This window comes from Mastigoproctus giganteus, chromosome 2 (genome assembly GCF_048544385.1).
Source record: "Mastigoproctus giganteus isolate SK-2022 chromosome 2, ASM4854438v1, whole genome shotgun sequence".
Lineage (NCBI taxonomy): Eukaryota > Metazoa > Arthropoda > Arachnida > Uropygi > Thelyphonidae > Mastigoproctus > Mastigoproctus giganteus.
Window position 1 is genome coordinate 168,621,281 of NC_143576.1, and position 16,227 is coordinate 168,637,507.

The window sequence follows — 16,227 nt, forward strand, 5'->3', positions numbered from 1 at the left end:
TGGAGAATTACCTGGAGATCAGCAGTTAAGGAATTGGTAGTGGATATTCAAGACGTTCTGTTTGAGCAGGGCAAGGTTTCACAAATTGGAAGGAGGAATGCAATGTGCTATCGTCAGCAAAACTATGGATAGGATTTCCAGTCAATGGAAGAAGATCATTAATGTACAAGAGGAAAAGAGTGGGAGGAAGAACTGAACCTTGGGCAACACCTGCAATAGTGGAGAAGTTAGAAGACAGAGAGCCATCTACTGTCATCCTCAGTGAGACAGTAGATGGATTAAAAATGGAGAAAACTGGATACCCAATTACAAAAAAAACATTTGGCAAACCATATGATGGAAGCTTATTTAGAAGACCTTTATGCCAAACATGATCAAAAGCTTGAGCAACTGCTTCAGTTTCACGAAACTTTTCCGACACCTTCATAGCAGGTGGGCAGGAGCAGCAGTGCATAGCACACACTTCTTGATTTCACTGGGGTTCGAGCCCATGACCACCAAATACGGAGGATGCGGAAAGGTCAGGGAATGATTACCACATATCCCCGGAGCAATATGGCCTTAGTTGCTAATGCTCCTAAAAAAACCAAATAACAACATAACAACCAAACGTTTCCATTGAATTTGTCCATAGATGGGTAACATAAGGTAGAATATCACCAATGGATCAACACTGACTGAATCCATACTGGTGATTGTTGACCAGATGGAAAGTTTTTAGATAGTTTATGAGTTGACAGTTAATCGATTTCACCATTACTTTAGGAAGAGTAGAAGTAATTGCAATGAGATGATAATTGGATGGGAGGGATTTGTCACCCTTTTTTAAGAAGTGGCTGGATATGGGCAAATTTCCAAGCAGAACGAAAAGCTTCTGTCACCCTTTTGTCACCCTTTTTTTTCCACTTTCTTTTAGAATAAGAAAGTGAAAAAAGGCAAGACAGAACAAGAATAAGTTCAGGAGCACAGGTTTGGAGAAATAACCCCAGAGGGCTCGCATATGGTGAGAATGGGCTTGGCACACCTATGGTCCTGAGCTGAATATCATCATTCTTCTCTTTCTTGGTGATTCCGTTTTACTTCTGACTCTCTCTCTCTCTCTCTCGCCTGGTACAGCATAAGCCTTAGGCCTCTTTGTATTATATGGCTATTAATAATAAAAATAATAATAAAATCCCATCAGGACTTGCAGCTTTCTTAGCATCAACATTGTTCAAAATCCTTCTGACATCTTTTTCATGGAAGACCACAGCAGGCATTGATTGGAGCATACTGGGAATGGTGGGAGGTGGTTTATCAAGGTCATTAATACACAAGTTGGAAGCAAAATAGGATGCTAGCAGGTCAGTTTTCATGTATAAGAAAACAAAAAGTTACACAAGAAAGCAATCGCTTTCTTGTGTAACTTTTTAACAACAAAGGTAGCATGTCTAATTGGTACAGATGGTTAGATATTTCCATCATCCAAACTGGGTTTTGACGAGTCTATCAAAAATGGCTTCAGTGTTACGTCTCTCACCTACAGCACTCATTAACTTGGTGATGATGTCACTCCAAAAAAGTAGCAAAAACAGTTGGGGGGGGGGGGGGGTACCCAACTTTCTTTTTAATTTCTGGAAACTGTTTCGTTTTTTTTTTGTCATTGTTTAAGCAGATTTCCATTCTGCTTAAACAACGGCAATATTTCTTTATTTTTTAATGGATTGCAGTATTTATTGTGTAATTTTTAAGTTTTAATAAAAAATTAAAAATATTAAAACATGCCATGTTTTACACATTTTATTTAAAAAAAAAAAATTAAATCCCATGAAAATTGCAAAAAAAAAATCGACATAAAATAGAAACAGCACTCTTATTCTTTTCCATTTTCCAGTTTAAAAGACTATCATGTGCTCTAAATTTAAAACATGCACATGTGCATATATTCTGCTCATCATGTTTATAAATATTATAAAAAAATGGAAAAAAAAATTATATATTTGATACTATTAGTTAATTACATTTTCAGGTTTATTTTAAAATTTATTTCACATTTGGTGGTGTACTTCATAGCATGCAAAATTTTAATTGACATTTCTTTCCTTGACAGAATATTGGGTTTTATGTTATTGTCTTTACTATGCAAAAACAATAATAAACCTTTAAAAAATAACTAGAATAAGGTTATAGATATTTCTTTTTCCACTAGTTTAATGAACCAGTAACCTGAAACGATAAAGATGCAGTGTATTTGCAATTGTCTGGTACCAATTAACTCTTCAAGTAAAAAGCTAAAGTTGCAAAGACAGTGGTAGGTCACCAGACAGGTTCTTGTGTGCAGCGCAGTTTCTATAGAAAAACCATAAAAAAAAAAAAAAAAATTGCTTCACAAAGTATTTCAGTAAAAGTTTTACTGTAGTTAGGAAGGTAGAAATATTCAGGTTGTTAATTGATTAGTAATTAATGCAGGAACATTATTTTTTGGGGTCACCGGCCTGCTGACCTGTATCCCACCTCCAGGTTCAGCCATTGATATCTTGTAGCAAATGAGATCACCTGTCATCGAGGAAAACTATATTAAATCCTTTTTCTGCCTATAATATCTAGGTATGGTTGGGATTTGTCCAAGTTTCATACCTGTAATCTGAAACTCAAAAGTTTATCTTGACACTTAGAAAGATTTAAGCCTTGAATTGCATCATTTAGTTTCACATCAGTAATAAAATGATGTTGACTCTTTTGGGTTGGTATATGTTCTTCATCCTTGTTGGACAATTCCATTTGTTCATAATTTTTACAAGATAGTATATCTTCAACTAAAATCTATCTTTAGATAAAGATATATTATCTTGTAAAGATGGACTTTAGATGAGTCTGTCTTTACAAAATTTGTTAAGATGGGTTTGTAAATTTAGCTGCATTGTGGAAGGCAGATTGAGATACTAAATGTTGTTTAAATATGACATTTTTTATGTGTATTAGGTAAGTGATGAGCAACCTTTTGGCTGTGCATGGCCTCCAGACTATGTAGTGTGGTGTGCAAGTAATTCCATTTACCAAAAATTTAAAAGATGACTAACAAAAGAAAAGAAAAAAAATCCAAACAAAGAAACAACTGCCATATTTTTATTTTTCTGGAAAATAAAACTATAGAGCTTCGATGAACAGTTTGTAGCTTTTGTAAAACTATAAATTATTTTTAAAAATGAATTTGCAAACATTTATGGATCTGTTAAAAGAAATATTAATGAATCAAATAGCTTATATAGTTAAAAGTATAATTTAAAAAATATATATATAAAAAAAACTGAAACAGATAAGTTTGTTTTGAAACTATGAAAAAGAGAAAGTGTTAGATTGCTAGAGCGTAGTGCCAAACCAAAGCCAGCTTTTAAAGTTAAACTGTTTTGGATTTCAAGAAGATAAATTTGCCTGTTACATCTCCTATATAGTGACCTGTGAATTGTCATAAAGATCTTAATGTCATCCTAGTTCTTATAAAAATCATCCTTCCAACAAGAAAGATTACTCACTGCTGTGTTATATATTTAGTTTTTTTTTTGGTTTTTAGGAGTATTAGCAGCTAAGGCCATATTATTCTGGGGATATGTGGTGGTCATTCCCTGACCTTTCTGCATCCTCCGTATTTGGTGGTCATGGGCTCGAACCCCGGTCTAATCAAGAAGTGTGTGCTATGCACTGCCGCTCCTGCCCACCTGATATATTTAGTTTAGATATGTATTTTTTACTTTATTACTTTATATTTGGAAATATTTTATGATTTTTTTGGAAAACATTTTTCTCTTATCTTTCAGTGTATTTTGTGGATTTGCTGGAGCATTATTTGTATGGTTTCATAGGCAGATTGTATACTTCAATCGAAGGCATAAACGAATGAATTCCTTCCTCCAAAAAAAGTAGGAATTTTTTTTTATTAGATTTCAGATTTTAAAAAAAATATATTATAATTTGCAGAATACATCTTGTTTTATTTTACTTTTTAAAAGATTTTTAAAATTTTAAAAATTATTTTTAAATACCCAGTAAACCTAAATTTCTGAACTGTGCTACATATGAATTATATTTAAAAAAGTAAAGGAAATAAAGCAAAGCACTTTATCCCATTATTTCAAAGCAAAGCACTTTATCCCATTAGATTAATAGAATTCAGACCTTGTTTTGTGGGAATTGCATTTTTAAAAATATAATGTTAGAACATTTCAGGAACTAAATTTCGTATCCTGCAAAACTCTACTCATTAATCAGTTACCGTGATTTCTGCTGAATGCAAAATTAAATCAATATAATTTTGGGGGTCTATGAAAGTTGGACAGTGGACAGTTGTATATAATACAGTTGGTTGAGAGGATAATTGGTATACATTACAGTTAATTAAGAGGAAAATTGGTTAATAGGACAGTTGACCATTGTCTGTCTTGGAAACATCAAGTTTATGGTTAGGAGTCAACATGTTGAAGGGGCATAATGCTTGGTGTGTCATCATTAAAGAATAATTAAAGAAAGATTATTATACCATGTGATTTTTGATTCAATCAGGTACAAACTGTCCTGCATTTTGAAACTATGAATCCTGTACATTGGGACAAAAATGTTTGGTATTTTTGCCTATATCCATTCTGATATTCCTTGGTAGAGACTTTTCGATCTTGGATCTCGTTGGCTTCAAAATCTTTATCCAAATTAATTTGTTGCCTTTGAATGTGTTGCTCTCCTATCTTAACTCAGAACTTTTGACTTTCTTTGAAACACTACTTTCTCAGTTTAACTTCCCTAACAGGAAAATTATTTTCCTGGTAATTTTAATGCTCTAACTCCAACTGACTTTGACTTTATAGCGCCCAGCAGAGATTTTGAGAATTTTGCTACTGGTTTTACACAACTTGCTTATTTACCTACTAAAATAATAAACAGTTCTACCATGCATTTTAATTTAATTGTCTTGTTCTTTTCTTTACTAATAACTGTTAAAATGTACAGATAGTGTTAGATTTCTTGTTACCTCAGATTACAGTTTGGTGATGGTCTCTTCTTTGATGAAGCCTCTGTCTTATAATGATTCTAATCCTCATAGTTTGGCATATCAAGAATGCAAAATGAGATAATCTGCATGATTTATATTCCTCTTACCCTTGGTTGGATTAACTGTTGAGATCCTTGTCAGTCAGTTTGGACCTGGAGAGAATGTACAAGGTAGAATTTCTACCTTGCACATTCTCTCCTTGCCTATTTTTCCAGCATAGTCTGTGCTTGATAACAGGAGAGACTTTTTTTCAGGGATATGAGATACAGTTAAATAGAAGGGGTGCAAGAATATTTGCTGATGCCGTCGAGGCAGTGATAGGTGGGTTGGAGAACTGCTAGCTTGGAGGGGATACATAGACTTATAGATTAACTGCAGCCACAGGCAGAAGTGAAAGTCATTCTTGCACTGCTTCTATTGGAATGAGCAGCAGCCTGGAAAGTGAAGTGCTTGGGGATTTTCAAGACTGCTGGAGTCATGGAACAAGTAAATACGTGGGCTGTGTTAGGCTAACTAAGACTAAGAACAGGTGTATATATACTTGCATGTACACCAATGCTAGGAGTTTAGTAAATAAATTTGATGTATTTTAAGTACTGGTTAAGTCATCAAAGCAGATATTGTAGGGAAGGGATAGTAGAGACGTGATGTTACTTAGACGTAAGTGATGCTGAATTTGAATATGGGAAATAAAATATATACAGGAAGGAAAGATAGCATGGAGGGATCATGCCCTTATTTAAGAAGAATATTAAATCTAAGGTAGTGCATCCAGTCAACATGGGTGACAAGTGCAATGTGGAGTCAGTCTGGTGTGATATAAGCAGTGGGAAAACAAAAGAGATTAGGACTGTGTTATAGGCCTGATGACTGTGATGATGAGTATACCAAACCAGGGAAAACTAGGCAGAGAAATAGAGTGGGCCAGTAAACAGAAAGTCTTATTGAATGTCTTATCAGAATGTAAAATTTTACAGGGATGGGATACACTTAATTAGAAAGGGGTGCAAGAATATTTTCTGATGCTATAGAGACAGTGTTAGGTGTGTTGGAAACTGCTATCTTGGGAAGAATCACAGACTAATATACCAACAGAAGCTGCAGGCACAGGAAAAAGTGATCTTGCACTGCTTCCATTAGATTGATCAGCAGCTTGCTGGAAAGCAAGGTGCTGAGGATTTCAAGGACTGCTGGGAGTTATCATGGAACACATAAATACACAGGCTGTGTTAAGATAACTAAGAGTAAGAACAGGTGCATGTATACTTGCATGTTAAGAGTATAGTAAATAAATTTGAATTTGAAGTGCTCGTTAAGACATCAAAGGTGGATATTATTGGGATATCAGAGAAGTGGTGTCACACAGATATAAGGAATGCAGAATTGAAATTTGGTGAGTACAATGTACACAGAAAGGATAGGAAAGGAATGGTTCTTTTCATGTGTTTGGAAACACATGAAATCCAAGGAAGTGCATCCAGTTGACATGGGCAGACAGTGCAGTGTTCAGTCAGTTTGGTGTGACATAAATACTGGGAAAGCAAAAATAAGAATGGAAGTGTGCTATAGGCCTAATGACTCTGACAAGTATAACGAACAACTGTACAGAGAAACAGTATGATAGTAAATCAGAATGTTTTATAATGGGGGATTTTAACTGCCCAGATATTGACTGGAACTTGTGTGTTGGTCACTTGCACACTAGCAAGCCTTTTGTGAATTTAGTGGTTGATTGTTTTCATGTTTGAGAGGCAAGCAAAGGGAGTGATACTCTTGATCTGATTATTCATGCTTTAAGAATCTGCAGATAAAGGAACCACTTGGTGGCAGTGATCACAGTGTACTGATGTGGGATTTATTAAAAGGTGTAACTGCCATAAGGGGTAAAGAGAAGGGTTTTTGATTTCATAAAGGTGACTACTGTGGTCTCAGACAGTTTTTAAATTCTGTGTGCTGCAACAAAATGACAGTGTTACCAACAGCAAATTCTAAATGGGAAGCATTCAAGGAATTAATCTTAAAAGCTACTAGGCTTTTTTCCAACTAAGAAACTCTCTTCAAGAGTTAGGCCATCTGGTCCTGGGGCAGTATTGACTTCAGGGAAACTGCTTTTAATTTCCTCCAATGTAACGGGCTTGTATAATTCCTCTGCAATCCGCCTATCAGGAACTTCTGTTGAGTTGTATCTAAACATAGCCTGTGACCCACTGCGAGGTTTTTGCGCAGGGCAAAAGAGCTCTTTCCAATAAGAAAAGAAGTTGCCCTGGTTGATATTCCAATGTTCTGTGGTTGAGTCATTAAGTATCTGTAAAGCACAGCATCACCTGTTCTTATGGTATAGTTGTGTTTTAGCATATTCTCTTTTTCAAATTCTTTTCTTACTGAAATGTTCCTCCTTCTCTTCAAGCCTTTCTCTGCATCTAGTAGGTCTACGTATAGTAACATCTGTACCAACCAATATGGTCTTGATATATTTATCCAGTTCCTCAAAGTCTAATCTATTATCAAGCGTTTCCGCAATATAGACCTTGAGTAGTCAGTGATTGAAAGAATCAACTGGCAAAACACCGAGTGACGAAACCATGGCATCCCTTAATTTTTCTTTGATATATCCACCTCCTCTTGGCTTTCAAAAACTTTTTCTTCCCGCAGAATTTCAACAGATGTACGATGAGTTGTTAAATAAGCTGCAGATGAATCAGAGATAGAAGAGGAAAAGATCCCTAATGCAATGGATGTTGGAGGCGCCACACGAGGATCATCCCCAGGGTTCGGTCTGGAGCCAGGATAGATTACAGATTCCCGACTCCTTCCAGTCCCCAGAGTTTCAACCTTGGTGGCACCCAATGCCGTGTACTTTCCCCTGAACAGGGGTTGCACGGCTGGCCAAGATTATTTTGCAATTTTAAGGGAAGGGAGAGAAGAAGAGACAGATGTAGGAGTAGCACTTACTGTATGAATCTGCAAGGGGCTTGAAACCTGTGCAGCATATGCAGCGTTTTCCTCTGGCCTGTTATGGCCTACAAAGTGCAATGAGGGAACTGAGACTGCAACAGCTGATTTAGATTTTTCCTACCGGCCACTCGAAGTTCAACCTCTGCATTGACTAACATTGCAGTCTCCTCCTCCTAGCCCCTGTCATGTCTCGCGGCATAGAAAGCTTGTGCCCACGGATTGGCAATACATGGGGGTTATTGTGTTCTGTTATGTTCCATTTTTTTTTTTTTTTTTTTTTTTTTTTTTTTACAATACCAATGACATTAACAATACTGACTTAAACATATGAGGCGTTTGTCCAGACATCTGTCCAGGGACCAACTATGGTACGGGTTCAGCAACCCCAGACAACCCGAGCGCAGCTATATTACTCTTCTTCAAATTACTTTTTGCTTTCCTTAATAACTACATTTTATTTCTCGTGTGCAATTAGGCTGGCAGAAAGCAATATCACTCTGCTATCGTTCTTTTTTCATCTGATACAAAGTTTTGTGTCTTTCTACACTACTTTGTCAGTCATTAATAATCTCCCTATGCTGGCTCTGTGCCTCATTTGTTTATTTACCTACTTCCCTGTAACACGGGACATTTAACTTTGACGGCTCCACTCCCTTCCACTAACACGTGGTTGCTTCAACTGATATAAACACTCTGGACAGTGATCTATCATCTTTATCCTTGGTTCTCCAATGTTACTTTCTAAACACCACAGGCAGCTATTTCACAGATTCCATTCCAAACACACAGTAAGTTGAAGTAATTTTTGCAATCCTTTTGACTTTAAAAAATTTTTTTTATTTTTATTTTTTATAAACGTGTAGTAAACTTGATCTTATTGCATTTGCAATAATACCGATAGCTCAAATTCTGTGGGTTTTTACTTTTTTATGGTGAAATGCATTTCCCCTTCCATGAAATCTTCAATCATATAAAACACATAAATAAAATTTCAGAATCTTCTCTTCATTCCTATTTTTTAAGCTTCGTAAACTTGTTACTCTGTATCTTATTTGTGCATACTGTATTCGTCATTGATTGCTTATCTTTTTTAGTTTTAAATTTTACAGTCCAAAAAAAAAAAAAAGGTCAGCGAACAGAAATATTAATTATTATGTATATATTACAGTGCTATATTTACTGTAATATTTATGTATTTATTAGAAATTTAAGATGTTTAAACCTGTGTTAGAAATTTTATTGGATTTCTAACTTTTTTTTAGTGTTTTATTTACCACACTGAACACTTTTTTGAGTGCTCTGCCCCTAACCCTATTTTTCCCATAAGCCCTGTTGTTTTTAATACAGGTCGACCGTAACTAATCCGGCAGTGTTAGGACCTGTGGGGTGCCAGATCATCGGTGGTTATTTTAGCACATACAGTTTACCCAACAGCTAACCACCTCATCCTACCTTTAACACATTGACTGTCAAGCTAGTTTAAGAAAAAAAATTCCTCAGGGCCCAAAAAATATTTAGCAAATAATTTGATTAGTAATTCTAAAATAAATATTGAAATGTCAGTGTTGTCGTTTTTTTACTTAAAATATCAAAAAAAGAGTTTTTTTATGTCGCATATATGTGGCCCAATAGGTTATTTTATTTCTTGAGAAGCTGTGTCGGCCACATACGTATGACACTATTACTGCATACATATGAAGGTCGTTTGTGATTAGTTTATTGCACGTGCGGCGAGCGCTGTAATAAAACTAATTGTGATAAAATAAACTCTTAAACGTCACAATAAGTTTGTCAGCGCACTGTATTATCCATCATATTGTGTTGTGTTTTTCTGCAAGTTTGTACAAGTGTGTTGTAAATAAAAAAAAAAAAAAAAAAAATCTAAAAAGGAATGGCTAAAAGAAAATTACTAAAATAACAGGAACTGAGAGAAATTGCTGGAATTTACAATTAAGCAGAGTTAAACTTCTCACAGACACACTGCTGTCGAGTTTTTCAGAAGTTCAACTTTATTTGTTATGGACAATGTACAATGTTTGCACTTTATACCATGAGAGGCACTTCCTTTATGCATTGGAACCATGGCTGGAACTAAATGTGAGCAGGTTATAATAATAAATGCAGAAAAACAAGTGGGAATGGCTTGCCAGTGTTTAAGAGTTCGCGCCAACAGCTGATGCTGCAACCAATGCCACCAAAACAGTAGCGGCAGGTCGGTGTGCTGACCCGGGAAATTTGAAATTACGTTCACAGAAATTATGTCTGAATTAGTGGTGGAACTGGGTGGCCGGATTAGTGATGGTCGACCTGTATGCGAAATGCCATAATGCAGAGATTTTGAGGAACATATGTTCCACGTTATAGTAGAACTGCTGTATATACACCTAAAATTTAAAAATTTAGGTGTTATAAATCTGACATAATAAGAAAACTTTCTCTTGCTCATTAGTTGCAATCCTTATTTCTGTAGTGAAAGCTTTACATTTTATGACTCATTTTTGTATATTATTTACTTATACTATTTACTAATTATATAGCTGTGTGTGTGTGTGTGTGTGTGTGTGTGTGTGTGTGTGTGTGTGTGTGTGTGTGTGTGTGTGTGTGTGTGTGTGTGTGTGTCTGATCAAGAGTGTTTTGGGGATTATATATGCTTTTTGCTTTATTTCCGAAAATAAGTTTATATTTTAATTAAGCACATGTAATATTCAAATTCTTTTTATTCCTGCAGAAATGCCACTTTATCTGATTTGTTTTTCCTTTTATATTAGCCGCTTCATGTATCCAGCCATTATAACTATTGTGATTTCTAGTCTCACTTTTCCCATGGGGCTTGGACAGTTCATGGCAGCTGAGGTAAGTAGAAAATTTCTTTATTTTTACTCATAGTGTGTGCAGATGCATTTTGCTAATGAGTTATAGCCAAGAAGGATTCAATTACGGTACAGCAGTAATAATAGTAGTATAGCAGCCTCTGAATTCGAGCAAATGGTTCTGTTGCCAAGACATTCGAGCAAATAGGTCTATTGCCAAGGTATTCGAGCAAATAGGTCTATTGCCAAGGTATTCGAGCAAATAGGTCTATTGCCAAGGTATTCGAGCAAACGATATTCGAGCAAATAGGTCTATTGCCAAGGTATTCGAGCAAACAGTATTTGAGCAGTGATTCTATTGTTATTTCAGCCAAATATAAAAGTGACCAGCTAGCATCCTATTTTCCTTCCAGGTTGTGTATTGATGATCTTGGTAAACCACCTCCCACCATTCCCTGTACACTCCATTTAAATGCCTCCTGTGGTTTTCCACAGGAGACATTTAAATGGAGTGTCCAACTGCGAAGGGAGAACGCTTGAAGTATGAAAGGCCGAAAAAGTGGGCGAGAGTGATTTGGATAAAATAAGATTTTGACATGTGGGCATACGCTAGCTTACAGATAGAGAAGTGGGGACACTGAGGGCTGGGGGGAGAAAGACAGAAGTATGGGGTCAATAGTGAAAGTAACTCCAGATGTCAGTGGGGCATGCCCCACCAGAGGGAAGGAGAGGGGAGGGGGATGGGGGGACCATCATCCCCCTTGCCGCTGGGGAGGGGAGAGACAGTGAGCCAGGCAATGGAGCTGACTCAGATCGCCATTATGGCTCTGCAGTAGCATTTCTATTTCTGCTATTTGTTATATCATGGATAGAAATGTCCAGGCAGGTTCCAGCACCAGGGCTGTCCATTCAGTGCATATGTCATTCCCAGGATCGGGTCTCATCGAGGGTAATTTTGGTTAGCTAGGTTTCCAGCTGAGCTCAATGCTAGCTAGTTGTCTGTCAGGTGCAGATTTGCATATGACTAACATGTCCACGAAATATCAAATTATTTTCAGCACAGAACAATATACATTTCAATATTATTTTCAATATATGACACCATTTGTGCTGCTTGTGCAGCATCGTCAATTAGTCCACCTTTTTGAAGACCCTTTTCTGACAAATTTCCATTTTGTGAAATTGTTTGTGTTGTAACGAATTCTTATGAAAAAGAAAGTTTAGGTTCAGATGTTTCCAGTCCTTAAATCCATCTGAGCTGCAAAATGGAACATTATTTGTGCCAGATACAAATAAGAGGCACGGAAAACAATATATTGCATCTCTGTTTTTGCAATAAAATAATCATTTCCTCTCTTTTTTCTTCAGTACCTTAATTTTTATATTTCCACGAATTATTGAAACATCGGCCATTAGTGACATGATATGTATTTAAGACTATGTTCGGGACTGTGTTGCACCATAAGAGATCTGTTTTTGTAGGTATTAAAGTTCCATGTGGTTGGATCATTAAAATTCAGACTTACATGTTCCATGTTAATATTATTGCTACCATCGTTTTCTTCTGCCAGCTGTTGTTGGTTATTGTCCACACTTTCTAATTCTTTTAAAATAACTTCAACTGTTTGAACTGAGGGGTGAAATGAAAGCGGTTTTTTTTTTTTTTTTTGTTTTTTTTGGCTGATGCTACATAAGTTGCTTTCTTGCATCATATGCCTCTGCTAATGTTAACTTTTCTTGGACTTCCACTTCAGTGGCATCATCATTTATTTCATCTTCATTCGAATCATGTTCGTTTTTCTTTGTCACTTTCAGGTTTGGAGTGGCTTATTATAAGCCAGTTTTGTAAACTAGCAGAATGTTTTTTTCTAATTTCCTCTTTATGCAGTCTTTCTATGCGGTACTGATGTCCACTTTTTTCTTTGGTGGCGTGTCTAAAATTAATTTGCCCTTTATTGTTTTATTTAAATTATAAATCACAATAGTCAAGATTACCTGTTTATATAGCAATCACAAAAACACTATAACTTATAACTTATTCAGTTTGTACACAATGCGTGAATTGTGAACTGCTATGCATTCGAGCATGTGCTGATGAAGCGATCGCCTGATTGGTCCCTTCAAAGTTACATTCTGGACAGCAAATAGATCTATGATGCTATGCAGTATGTACTCAGATGTGAGGATGCATGCAGGCTTGAATCACCGTGTGAAAATTAATTTTCATCCTCCATGTGCTGTCATCTTGATTTGACATTATCAAGGGGTGCCATTTCGTCAGCTACCCCCGGTTGTCGAAATAGCTTGGCACTATATTGATGTGGCCTGTCAGTGGGGCTGTTCTCCTGCCGGTGCCCTTGGCACATGCCTCGTTGCCAAGGTGTTCCTATGCCACTGCCACCAAGCATCTCTATTTCTGAATGGGCTCGATCTATACTCTCTTCCGTACCTCAGTCCTTAAAGCAACAGACTTCAAACAGAGATAGTAACACCCCAATCACGATACCACCTGTTGCTCATGCAACTTCCGTAGAGAAAACTCTGATCCCGTTAACAAACAGCATGCTGAATCTTCTTTCGCTATGAACACAAATGAGACTTGCAATCAAGAAGAAAATGATACCATTCTGGAAATCCATCCAGAAGACGAAATAGATACCAGACCTGTTTTTTTAAAGAGAGACAAAGTGAAAGTTGACCACCTGAAACAGACTTCCAAAAAGCAGACAGACACAAGCCTCTCAATTTAAATCCAATCAATGAAAAACATCGTCCAACGGACTGCAGAGATTTTTGCAGCAATATTGACGACATCCACGAAATAATTAAGAACCATAATCTAATTGGAATCTGCTTACAAGAGACATATTTAACACCTCAGTTGTCTCCCTTGATAAAAAGTTATACTCTCTTTCGGCAAGACAGACCTCCTACCACTAATGCTCATGGAGGGGTAGCCATACTCGTAGACTCAAGAGTCCCTTGTAAATGCATTCTGCTACAAACTGCTATTGAAGCCGTTGCCATGCGAATAGCGATTGTTATTACTCTAACACTGGTTTCTGTTTACCTGCCACCCAGTTATCCTTGTACCTTTTAAGAACTTGAAGATCTCATTCTGCAGTTGGCAACCCCTTTCTGTTTATTGGGCAACTTCAATGGACACAATCCATTGTGGGGATCTCCCAATGCAGACGCACGAGGACCTCATTGAAATGTCGACAGACAAAATCTAACCATATTAAATACTGGCTCACCAACTTATCTCCACCTCCCAACTGGAACATCCTCTGCAATAGACCTGTCCATCTGCTCTCCGATCCTCTTCCCTAGTATTGAGTGGATAGCTCTGGACGATCCGCTCAACAGTGACCACTACCCAATAATCTGTAAAATACAAACTTCACACTGCATCACTTCAGAAACCAGCACAAAATGGAAATTTTCTAAGGCAGATTGGACAAAATACGCTTCTCATGTATCCTTTGACAATTAAGCCATTGAATATCATCCAATTGACAAAGCTAACAGCTGCATCAATTGCCATCCCACAATCACAGTCAAGCATCCATAGAAGCAGAAACTATTGGTGGAATGAGGATTCTAAGAATGCAAAAAAAGAAAAAACTGTGCGTGGAATTTATTCCACAAATATCCTACAACTGCTAACCTTATAAACTACAAGAAACTTAAGAGCTAAGGCCTGCCATATTAGGAAGAAAGCGAAAAAAAGACTCTTGGATTCGATTGGCAACTGAAATTAATAAAAATACTGATGTAAGAATTATATGGAGAAAAATCAGACAATTAAATGGAAAATTCCCTACATCACCTGGAATGGGCTGGAGCTGTCCATTCCTGTAGAGATTGCAGATGCCCTAGGCACAGTATTTTCATGGTTATCTGAATTGACGGCATATGAACCATTATTTCAGAAGATTAAGACTTCAGCCAAAAAATCCCATCTGAATATCAGAACCAAATCCTTTCTACTGTACAATCAACCACTCACTATGCTAGAACTTTAAGAGGCCCTATCCACTGCAAAGAACAGTGCTGCTGGTCCTGATGGAATATACTACATAATGCTACAACACTAGACAATAGATCACTATCTTCGCTACTGACCTTCTATAATCGCATATTCATGAAACATTCATTCCCCAGTTCTTGGCATCACTCTTTTGCCAAACCAGGGAAAGATCTCTCTATTCCTAATAATTATATACCTATTTCTCTTACCAACTGCTTAAGTAAAACTCTAAAAAAAAAAGTAATACACCGTTGACTAACATGGTACCTCGATTCCCAAAATATGATATCTGATAATCAATTTAGTTTCAGAAAAAAACGATAATCCTGGATCTCAGATCAAAGCAGAAGCAAATATCAGGAATGCATTTATCCAAAATAAACATCTCGTCATGGCATGTCTCGATATAGACAAAGCCTTTGACACCACTTGCCATTTTGGTATCCTGAGAGATCTTCATTCCCTGGATCTGAGAGGTTACCTACCTTACTTCATACAGAATTTCCTATGGCAGAGGACCTTTCAATTTCGCTATCGGCAAGTCCTTTCCAAAACATATATACAAGAAGGAGTCCCTCAGGGTTCTGTTCTCGGTGCAACCTTGTTTGCAATAAGAATAAATTAGATAACCAAAATTATTTCCAATACAGTGAATGATGACCTGACTGTCTCTTGTAGTTCGCAAAACAGGAACTTTATTGAGAGGCAACAGCAAACATCAATTAATAATATTGAACTATGGGTGGCACAGAATGGTTACCGACTGTCTTACCAGAAATCGTCATTCATTTTTGTAACAAATGAAAGATGTACCCAGATCCAGAAATACACTTAAGAAATCAACCTGTCACTGTTGTGAACAGCATTTGTCTTCTTGGTGTGATTTCGAGCCCGTCGCCACCAAATACGGAGGATACGGAAAGGTCAGGGAATGACCACTGCATATCCCCAGAGCAATATGGCCTTAGTTGCTAATGCTCTAAATAACAACAACATCTTGGTGTGATTTTTGGTAATAAATTGAACTTTCCAGAACACATCAAACATCTACGGACTGTTTGCCAGAAAAAAATGAATTTACTAAGAGGTCTCTTCTACATCATGGAGTGCAGATCGTTACACCTTACTTCACTTTTATAGAGCCCTAATCACATGTCGCCTTGATTATGGTACCCTGGTGTATGATTCTGTTAGGGAAAGCATGCTAGCATGGCTTGCCCCTATTCAACATTCTGCCCTCAGGATTGCTGTAGGTGCTTATAGAACATCGCTAGTACAAAGTATTTATATTGAAGCCCATGAACCTCCCCTCAGACTCAGGAGAAAGATGTTACTCCTGAACTATGCTGCCAAAATTTAAAGTCTAACTACTCACCCCATTAGGCCAGTACTTAATGAACCACAGTGCT

At 36.9% G+C, this 16,227-nt stretch overlaps 1 protein-coding gene across 4 annotated transcripts in view; it reads left to right on the forward strand.

Moving 5' to 3' along the window:
- LOC150089733 (chloride channel protein 2-like) overlaps positions 1-16,227 on the forward strand; it is a 564,677-nt gene that overhangs the window by 323,815 nt on the left and 224,635 nt on the right. For all 4 annotated transcript variants that reach the window (XM_090368771.1, XM_090368772.1, XM_090368774.1 and 1 more), the window contains 2 exons: positions 3,795-3,896; positions 10,744-10,828. In XM_090368771.1, the coding sequence (XP_090224897.1) occupies positions 3,795-3,896; positions 10,744-10,828 (187 nt within the window). The remainder of the gene's footprint in view (positions 1-3,794; positions 3,897-10,743; positions 10,829-16,227) is intronic.